Source organism: Choristoneura fumiferana, chromosome 18 (genome assembly GCF_025370935.1).
Source record: "Choristoneura fumiferana chromosome 18, NRCan_CFum_1, whole genome shotgun sequence".
Taxonomy (NCBI): Eukaryota; Metazoa; Arthropoda; class Insecta; order Lepidoptera; family Tortricidae; genus Choristoneura; species Choristoneura fumiferana.
In genome coordinates this window covers 13,419,635-13,430,694 of record NC_133489.1, presented here as the reverse complement: position 1 = coordinate 13,430,694, position 11,060 = coordinate 13,419,635, and the positions used below count along the sequence as shown (strand labels likewise).

The 11,060-nt window shown below is 37.4% G+C and overlaps 1 protein-coding gene across 1 annotated transcript in view; it reads left to right on the top strand.

Annotated features, from left to right (window-relative positions):
• Positions 1-257: 257 nt before the first annotated feature.
• L (zinc finger protein Lobe) overlaps positions 258-11,060 on the top strand; it is a 98,131-nt gene continuing 87,328 nt past the window's right edge. Inside the window, exon 1 of the mRNA XM_074101554.1 lies at positions 258-395. Within this exon, the coding sequence (XP_073957655.1) occupies positions 356-395 (40 nt within the window). The 5' untranslated portion in view covers positions 258-355. The remainder of the gene's footprint in view (positions 396-11,060) is intronic.

Sequence of the window (11,060 nt, the reverse complement as noted above, 5' to 3'; positions counted from 1 at the left end):
CAATTCTACAGAGCTAATAATCTCTGGGCATAGCCGGGGGCAATAGAATAGATGGACAAGGCGAAAAAGTACAAGTGTTCTTTTTCTGAGCCATTGATCACGGATTCTGAAAAACGTACCTAGATGGAGAAACTTACAGATGAAGGATAAGGAGATGCATATAAGAAGTACCTACCAGGCACTTATGAGTTTGCGCAGGTTACGTTGTTATTGCCACTTGTTGGGCGCCAGTAAGCTCAGTAAGCGTGGGACGCGCGCCGGGCACGCTGGATACCGCACCGTCGCAATTCGCCGCCAACTTGCCACGACTCGGTAAATAAACATGTGCTTGTGAAGTTTAGTTAAGAATTGCAGAATGTCGCGGAGGAAACAGGCGAAACCGAGGTCTCTTAAACGTAAGTTTGTAGTCGTGCTTGTTAACATAACATAGTTAATGTGTAAACTAAAGACGGTTTTACGGTGGTTCGCTGATTGTAGGTACTGAGAAAATCAGCTGATGAGACAAGTTGTAATAAAATAAGTAGGTACATGGAGAAAGACAGATTAAATGAGGTAAAGCTTGTATTTTACATACCTAGGAACTGCAGTACACTATTTAATGTGTTTATTTAAAATTAAAATCACACGTTTTTAAAATCAAAGTAATTCAGTGGGTATACAAAAACTTTTCGACATAAAAAAAAAACAAAACAAAAAGAGCACACATGTTGCGTAGATTATCATAAAAGTATGTATTTCAAATGTAATGTTCAGTTTCCCATTCATATCTTATGCCTGATTAATTCAAAAGATAAAGAGATTCTCATGGCTTTGGGTAATTTTTGTGAATTAGTTTATCTTAAAATTGTAATATATAGTTATAGTAATTAGAGTTCCTAATATTTTATTTAACCTTTTATTTTTGTATTTTTCTTTAACAGGGATAACATGTACCTAACAAATTGTAAATACTCATATGTGTGTGGTGGTATATGTCACTAATAATACTTATCCCGTAGTTAAATATGTCTCTTTTGCAGGAGTAGCAATTCTAAGGGGCTGTTTCACCATCCATTGATTAGCGTTAACCGACGGTTAAATGTGATGCCGTCTCCGTCTATTCGAACAAAACAAATAGAGACGGCATCACACCTAACCGCTAGTTAACACTAATCAATGGATGGTGAAACAGCCCCTAATTGTTGTAAATTTTAATTGTTGGTAAGTTTTCGCGTTCGTAAATCCGACTTTTTGCTTTTTTTATATCGAATCGACCTGGCACTGGCTAGTCAATCGTCATAGCCATAAAAAAAGTATGTATTATTGACGTGGGATAGGAACAATGATCCAAAAACACTCCTACCTACTCGTAGCATATTAGCCCTACTGCACATCCTGATTAAAACAATTAATTACGACCATAGTGTAGTTAGTATTATTTTACCTGGGTCGGTACTTACTTGCTGGATATTGCAGTTGAATTGACCCCTTGTTTATTTCATACTAGGTCGGGGATCTTAAAGATTGAATCCTTGTACTCTTGAAATTGTGCTTCCTTTGTAACTTAAACGGCTAACTCGTACACTGATAGAAAATTCAGTCCAGTTTTTTTTTCGGGGCCATATTTTTACGGTATATTTGTTAGAATTATGTCGCAATGAGTCATTCCGTCGCATGTCACTCAACTTGGTGCATTTCTATTCAGTTGATTAGGTATGGACACACTGGACGACAAACTCGCGCTAATTTGTGCTACCTGTGAAGTCTTACTTTCCATGCTGGACCTATTTATTTTCAAACGCACGTCTGTCATTTCTATAAATATATATTCTGGAAATTTCACAGGGCAATCCACCAAATCGAATCATCCACATAAAACAAGACAATATCATACAATACAATACGAACTCGAACCACTACACAATAAGGTAAGTGTCATAGAGTTCGACATGCTACGAGTACTGCCCAATAGATGACACCCTGTTGCCACCTACTGGGTCAGTGACGAGCACACGGACATTTACCTTACCTACCTGTTGTCAGCTTAAATACAAACGAATATACATGACCAACCTTATACCTACTACCAAAACTAGGAGACTACCATACCCTTTGAAGTGAGGTGCAATGCAATGCCGCAAAAATTGATAGTGTGTTGTCAAATCCTGGAACAGTGATGGAGTCGTCCGCAGCGCGGCGACCGCGACGCGGCGCACTCGTAATATCCGCGTTTTATCAGCCACCGCGGTGCTGCGGTTTGGCGCTAACTGCCCACCTCGGCCTAGCGAGCCTAACTAATGGATCGTCTGCCTAAATGAGGATTAGGCTTTGTTTGCAGGCTGCGACAATTTGGAAAGGCACACCGTTGCGGGGCTACCGCTAGGAGTACATGGAGTTCTATAAGCTTGTAGCTTGTAATGAAATTTCTACACGGGATAGCGGGTTTTTAATTTCCAAAACCAGCCCTTAAGAAAAAATAACTATTTAATCCACATTCCTGTAAACGATCTACATAAATGGAGATTAATTTAAATGTCTTAAGTCAAATGAAAAAACGCTGAATTATGAGAAGGACAGAAAAAACATTGACTCAAAAACTGTTACTGACACCTGTCAAAATGACAACCTTACAAGCTATGTGTGTGTGTTCTAGAAAGGAAATAACAGAAAATTCTAATAATTACACATATATGAGAGGGATTCTCTAATAACATCAAAGTTGTTAAGGATTGACCCTGCAACTGTGGACTAATTTTTATTTTTTATTTTATTTTTATTTTATACTTATTTAATTTTATCGTCTTGACATTGTACCTAATTTTAACTTTTTGACCATGTTTTAACCAGGATTATTAATATTATTATTATTTTTAAATTTAATTCTATTTTTATTTTGGCTGACAATGTTTTTTAATTTACCACTAGCATATACCTATTATTATTATTATTATTTTGTATACAATTTGACGATCCTTTTGTGAATTTCTTATAATTACCTGACATGTATTTGTAATGTATTTTTTAATTAGGTAATAAATAAATCTAATCTAATCTAATCTAATCTAATCAATTGTAATCCCTTCCCTACCATACTGAACATTGATTTTCGATTATTATGTAGGTACCTAGGTAATGACCGGTGTGAATGCGTGGTTCCCACTGGTCATTGATAATTTAGGCTTCTAGTTTTATACACAGCAAAGTCCAAGGAGTGCTCTGAATGACTTCGAGAAATGGTATAATATGTAGCTTTGCTCAACTGTGCCTTATGGGAACAAATGTCCCCGTGATTCACCTGAAACCTAAGCATGCAGATTCTTGAGCACAGTCAGCAACTACTCCTTTGAAAATAATATTTAGAATAACCTCTTTTCTCAACTCTAAGTGTTGATAGCAGTTGTTTGTAACCGAACAGGGTGTAATGTTTTAACTGAATGTATCGATCTGCCGTGTCTAGTACTTTCGTAATGCGTCCCGCGGGGACCCCGAGGATGCTGCGACTCCAGCCTTGGGATACCTAATGCAATAAGCTCCACTTCTAGCACGTATATTTACACACGGCTTTATTTATTTACTACGGGGATTTGCTTTATGAGCACTTAGTGCTTTAATTAAGATGCTGAATAACGTATTGTCGATTGCAGCTGTAGTGTCAATAAGGTTAAACGTTTCGACTGAATTTATTCTTGCAAGTATCATCATCACATCATCACTGATCAGAGGTCGTATTGCCTAAAGTTTCTGATGCTCGCGATCGCAATCAAATGACAGTTTTTGTATGCGAAATCTGACATTTGATTGCGATCGCGAGTGTTAAAAACGTTAGGCAATACGGCCTCTGGTGTGGAAATAGTCTTGAGTTGACATTTGAAATTCATTGCAAGAAATAACGGCTGAATGTGGTACGCACACATTTTTAGGATCCCGTACCCGAAGAGTGACAAACTGCATGATCCCTATTAATAAAGCCACGCTGTTCGACTGTCCGTATGTCTGTCACAGAGCTGTATATCAAGAACCGTAATATAATTATAGACAGCTGAAATGTAACTATACATAATGTGTATTATACTGTCGCTACAACAAAAATAATAAAACTAAATTATGTAGATACAAATTTGTACGGAACCCCCGGTGCGTGGATCCAACATCCAACTCGCAGTTGGATGTTTTAATATTATATCAAACTTACGAAAAAAAAAACACTAGATTGCTAACAGTAGGTAGAACTTACATTGGCTTATTAGCACTTCGGAGGAATAGATATTAAACTTGTAATCAATAATCATTTATAGATACTTATGATTATTACATATAATATTGTAACCATAAAAAATTTCATTAAAGATTTTGATGTCTCTACTCAAAATGTATAGAGTTCATATTATTGATATAATAAGTAGATAAATAGACATTAAATGGACATTCAATACGTATTTTCTAATTTTCCAAGCTATACCTGCGTCGCTTTATGATTTGGTCCACATTGTGTACGATCGCTGGGGTCCAATAACACGTCAATTCCAGCCCGCCATCCCTCAAGCACAGGAATTAAAATTTTACATCCAGTGGAAATGTTAATCCCTGCTGTCCCGGGTAGAATATAAAAACGGATTGCCGTTATCTTGAATTGTTTACACTAATGTCAGGTCCTACCTGGTGTTAACGGTTGCTATCATCGTTGTTTTTTTCTGCAGTTAACATCTAACAACATAAAGCGAAGAAATTAATATGAAAGTTTAATATTAGTTGTCATCTTGCAATATATCACCATTGCGGATACATGTGTTTGACAAAATACAACAATAAATGATTATGATTATGAATATCAGTGCCCCTACAAATAAATACGAAAAAATCAAGAGATCCTATAAATTCCTAAACAAATTTATACTGTTCAGACATTTTTAATTGAAAAGTTCAACAACCTTAGATTACGCTAGGTAGAGTGGATGGCACTGAATCTCTACTGCAATACTAGGTACCTGCTGTGCAATTTTGACGAGGGAGGTGTAAAGATCACAATAAAATGTATGAATGTTTAATGCGAGGTAAAAGCTTTGGGTGGACGTATTTGTAAGCCCTTTGAAGAGGGTTAAGTCAATTTGGCGTTGTGCGTCAACTTTTTTTATCTTGTTACTTGTGCCGTTCAGTTGAGCGTACATACTGTGATGGTGCTTAACGCTAGGCCATCCCGCTAACTGGTTGCAAACTTACTAATAAACGGCACCTATCGGTTTGAAATCTGTAATGTTATATCTAGTATATTATTATCCAATGACACGTGAAATACCGGATGAGGTAAGTAGCCTATAAAAGCTTGGATACGAGTAGCATTTGTGTGTTAGGTATTCTAGATAAAAGAAAGTCTTTATTTCTTCTAGAGTTCGCGAGTGTGGTGATATATTTCCGCCAATACAAGCGCATTTATAACTCAATGTGGTTGTTTTGGAATAGAAACGTCGCCAACGCTCTGATTAAATCCGTTGTTGTCTATTAACGTTAAACACTGGCGATGTTAAACTTCCAGCGATAAGAAGTTGATGGCCGAGGGTGTGAAGGGTGAAGGGGGGTGCGTCCATAAAACTTGTAGAGGCCCGCAGAGAGCCGGCGGGAACGTTGTGAAATTTCCCCTGGGTGGCGCACCTCCGCTCTGTGCGCATCTGGGAAATACGCTAAAGCCATATCATAACTGTTTTATGTTGATGTTGACCTCCGCACGACCTAATGTTTACGGTAAGCTTAGCCGGGTATTAATTACATTACTTCGTTTTGATTTTATGAGATGTTACTGTATTAAGCTTCTAGTGTAGTGGATATTGGCTCTTTGCACGACATCAGCGCCACCTATATAGCGTCCGCAACTTTTATGGCTCTGATGCTCTGACGTTTTGAAATTTCATCACGACATTGTAACAAAAATCAAACCTATAACGTACCTATCAATTTAAAATACAAAATAACTGTGATTCGTTTTATAGATTTTTTTTACCGTACAACGGCAAAAACTACTAGACACTGGCAAAATTGTCCTCCAATGGACAGAGCCATATTTTTAAAAAAATCTAATCTAATCTAACTGTGATACCGTGATTTGGGTGGACAAAAGGTTGTGAATTCATTTTTGGTCATTAAAATTAAATGAGGTAAGTAAAATTTATTCAAAAAGTGTGTTTTATTTTCGTTATGTCACGGTTTGTTTACTTCATGTTTAGTTGTACTTTTACTGTAAAACGGAAAGATAAAGCTATCTTATTGGTTTCTTTGAATAAAAGTAAAATTATATAATTGTTCTTATATCGCTAGTAATAAATTAAATATCGTTTTCAGATCAAAATGAGTATCATTTTGAAGACCGGTTTTGGGAGTATCACTCAATATATAAGGAAAATTGTTGCTGGACATGTCCGAGATGTATAGGAATTAAGAACAAAACAGGGACAGTGTTCAATAATTCAAGCTCGCATCATAACACAAACATCTATTACTAAAATTAGGTAGTTAAAGTCATGTTAAAGTCTATACAAATTGCTTTGTTAGTGACAGATTCATATGAGTATGACAGATGACTTCTACTTTTGGCCACCAAGAACGCTGCGATAGATTTCATCACCCCCACCTAGTACTTCGCACCCTCCCAATAGAATGCGGGTAAAAAGATGGTGAATGCGATCAGCAAGCGATGGCGAGCGCCAGAACGTTGGACAATACCGCCACACTGCTGTCATCTATACTTATCTCAAAAAAAAAATCGTAAAGTTGTTCTTTATGGCATCGGATAGCATAAAAAATACGCATCCAAGCCATATAGCGGTATCTAATACATATTTATATTACGAAGCATATGCAAAAACCCCATAAAAAGTTTTCCGTATCTCAGTTTTATAATGTCTTAAACTTTCGTGATAGACTGAAGTGTGGCGTGTCAAGTCTGCCTAGTAAACGGGTGCGGGTAGTTTTTGATACGAGTGCCGGTACTATTTGTGATCAAGTGCGGGTAGTTCGAAGGACTCGCGCTGCTAGGCAGACTTGACACCCCACACTTCAGTCTACTCGTGATCACGGCCACTGTAATGTTGCCGAAACGTCGAGGTAAATATTACTCGTGTGTGTTAGCGTGATAAGTCCTGTGCGTGGTAGGTGTATTTTGACTATCTCAGTTTTACCTTAAATCACCTTGTAATTAACTTTGATTTTCTCGCAACTCGTTTTACTGAGATATACCGCTTCTAAGCACAGCAGTAGATTGCTAATATCCTAATGAAGTAATGCCATAAAATTAAAGATGTCAACTTCTGGGACAGTGGCCAGCATGCTACTTACACTATAGGTTCACTAATAGGCCATGTTATGCAAAAAGCGACCAGCCCCATTTTTTCGAGAAATGACTTAGATATGCCATGAAAAAACTATTTTTTTTTATATATTCTTATGAACCCGACCAATTTTTAAGACTTAATTCACTGAGAAATTAAATTAAGTTTAAAACGACTATCTGCAAAATGCGAGTTTTTTTTACTGTCAAAAAAAGCTGAGTACCGGATTTAGTCTATTTCTATCCACGAAGACGCGTGTTTTTGTCAAAATTAGACATTAATGACATTGTAATAAGAACCACGGCACGCGTCATCGTGAATGACTCTACCTATATGTTTTAATCTGCAGAAAACAGTCAATTTACTTTCGGTCCACCTGGTCGGATTCTACGAAAAACGAAGTACCTATGCGTTAGCACTTTTATTTATATACTAGCTTTTGCCCGCGGCTTTGCCCGCGTGGAATTCGGGTATCGCGCGCTGTTCACTCGGGAACTGTAAATTTTTCCGGGATATAAAGTAGCCTATGTCACTCTCTGGCCTATAAACTATCTCTATAGGTATCAAAAATCACGTCGATCCGTCGCTTCGTTTCGACGTGAAAGACGGACAAACATACACACAAACATACAAACAAACACTTTCGCATTTATAATATTATAGTATGGATTACACGGTATACGTAAAGGCGCAAAAGTTGCCGAGTTGCGTAGAATGCCCCGCAATTACCATCTTCTGATAGGTAATATATAAGGTTTTGTTATAATATAAACGTTGAAAAATTGCTACAGCATAATAGTATTGTATTGTATTGTAAAACTCTTTATTGTACATAAAACACATGGAAGTAACAGAATACAGGATAAAAGGATGTACAAAGGCGAACTTATCCCTTAAAGGGATCTATTCCAGTTAACCTAAACTTTAGTAGTATAAACAAAAATTAGGGAGATGTGTACTTTTCTCCCGGTTGAGGGCGTGATGCTTATTAATAATGCGTTTGAAAGCTTAACGCTATGAGAAGCTAAAGATATTGTTAAAAATATCAGAGTGCCGACCTTGCTCTGCGGATAGGTGGTGGGTAGTGGGGCCGGTCCCGGCGGAGCGGAGTTCGCCCGCCGCCCACGCGTCCCTCGGGAGCGGGCGCGCACGGCTGCTTGGGCCAGCTCCCGAGGGACAGGCCTCCCGTCTCGCCCCGATCCGCGCCGCGCCCTGGCCCGCCTGACTCGCTGCCAAACAACTCGATGCTCGACTTTTAAGTTTAATTGATATTTCTATTGTTTTATGGTAGTTAAGTCAGATCTTATACCTATAGGTTTTTATTTACCAACGACGTCAAAAAGGAGCAAGTTCTCAAGTGAGTTGTATTTTTAATGTTTGTTACTTCGAACTTGTATAATATATTGTTCACTTCTCATGCTCTTAAAATGTTACTTCAGTCTCTGCATATCAGGACTAAAGTTCCTTTTTATTCTCTAGAGATTAAAGTTTTTTTTTTAATTTACGTTGGAAACCCTTAAACAGCCAACACGGTGTCTGTGAACGGAGGATATTTAGGGCGTGGAAATAACATCAAAATGACAACTGTACAAAAATATTTAAAAAAAAAACACGATTTAATTTTGATTACGAATATGAATCTATTCAATTATATTAAGGATTCATTCATTTATATGCATAGTTAAATTAGTTTCAGAATAGTTTTCAATTTTGGAACTGTTGGCTAGATATGAAAGCAATTAAATCGTCACTTCATAAAAAATAAAAGAAAAGAAAAAACCGCGAAACAATTTTTTAAAAAGTACTTTAATTGTAATTTTGAACAGAACGTCGTTTTTTTCCTTGCATTCAAAGTGAAAAGTAGAGTGTTTAACGCGAGACTAAACAACCATAATGCCAAATCTCGTGTCATTATGGCTTGTTTTAGTTCCTTGTTGAACAATCTACTATTCCTGATCAAGATATCGTTGCAGTTGTCTTTGACGCCCTTTAGTGACGCTTCGACAGTTCCTACCTATACTTCCTCAAATGATGCCATAAGAATTGTTTTTCGTATTTGATTTCTAGAGCTGCATCTTTACTAGCTTTATCTCAGAGCCAACCTTGCCTGTTTATAAGATGTTATCTATACTAATATTATAAAGGGGCAAAGTGTGTGAGTTTATGAGTTTGTGAGGTTGTAGGGGGTAATCTCTAGATCTACTGATTCGATGTAGATGAAATTGCTTGCATGCTTGCATTCTGGCTGGCATGCTTGCTTTCATGCTTGCCTGTATGCTTGCTCGCATGCTTGCCTGTATACTTGCTCGCATGCTTGCTTACATGCTCACTTGTATGCTTGCTTGATTGCTTGCTTCTTTGAAATGTTTAAGGTTGACGCGAGCGAAGCCGCGGGTAAAAGCTAGTTTACTAAACCTAAGTATTTTTATCGGAAACATGTGAAGCTATGATAAGTAAAAATGCCGTCTTAATATAACACTAACATAAACTATGTAACTAAACGACGTAAGGTACCAAGAGTTCACTATGAAGATTAGTCGTCGTATTGCTAAAGTGCACCTACCCGCATAATATTTAGGTTTTATCAAAAAATTTAATTAAAAACAAGAAATTTGTATAAACTCTTATTTGTATCTTGTTTTCGATTTGTTAAAATAGGGTATTTTCAGTAAACCGCAGAAGTTTCTACATTGTGTAGGTATTATTGGCAGACTAGGTACCCTAAAAAAATACTTCCCAAAGTTACTACTTCACGCGGACGAAGTCGCAGGTAAAAGCTAGTGTTACATAAAAACCGCACTGAACTTCAAGTCAAGACATGACTCCTCGTGGCGCAGCGTTTTCTACTGGAGAGCGAACTTCGATCTTTCAACGAGTCCTTGAGCAATGTCGGGATCGTCTCGCATATCTTATATGTATTTAGCTCCCGAAACATATTTAGTTAACGATGGTCTGACGCAGGCGGGGTGGGCCAGCCTGGGCCGGCCAGGCCACCACCGGGACCGCGGCCCGGCCATATTCCCACACGGTATCATAGTAACGTCTCCGAACACATTAAAATTACAGTTTCCAAGTTTGCATAGTAGCTGGGCAACAAACATACATGCGGAGTCCGTATTGTGTTTATTATTGCTTGGTACCAGTTTAGTATTCTGGGGTCCCTAGTCGAATTTATTACCCAAATCGTTTAGGTTTATCCGCTCTATTCGTATTCCTTTGTTGAAGTATCAATTTGTTTTCCCTTACCTATAGAAAAACAAAGTTTTCAGTTTGAAGAGTGCTGACAGAGAATATGTGTGTCAGTCAGATTTTTTTTCTTAAAATTTCATTGTGTCGCTTAACAATTTAACCGACATAAAAAGAAGAATTTTTACACTTCGTGAATTTTACTTACAAGGAAAGGTACGTATCCAACTGTCCGGCTCCGATTTGTTTTATTTTTATATATGTTAGAGAGTAGTCTAAAATAACGGACACGTATTTATCTTAGCTGCCCAAACTCAACTTATGCGGAGAAATTTACTTCCTTAGCACTAAAAAGTGAGCAAACCCTCTAACTTCTGTAGAAAGTGCTGTTAAATGAAATTGCTAGTTAATAACGGCTTGATTATATGTTAGAAAACATAAAAAAATAATGGACCTGTGTTTTGTTATTTCGGCTCAAACTTATATTTTACAAAAAAAAAAACACCCTTCAATGTTTCGGCCCCCTTTTTTTTGTAAAATGTAAGTTTGAGCCGAAATAACAAAATATCATGCAGTATA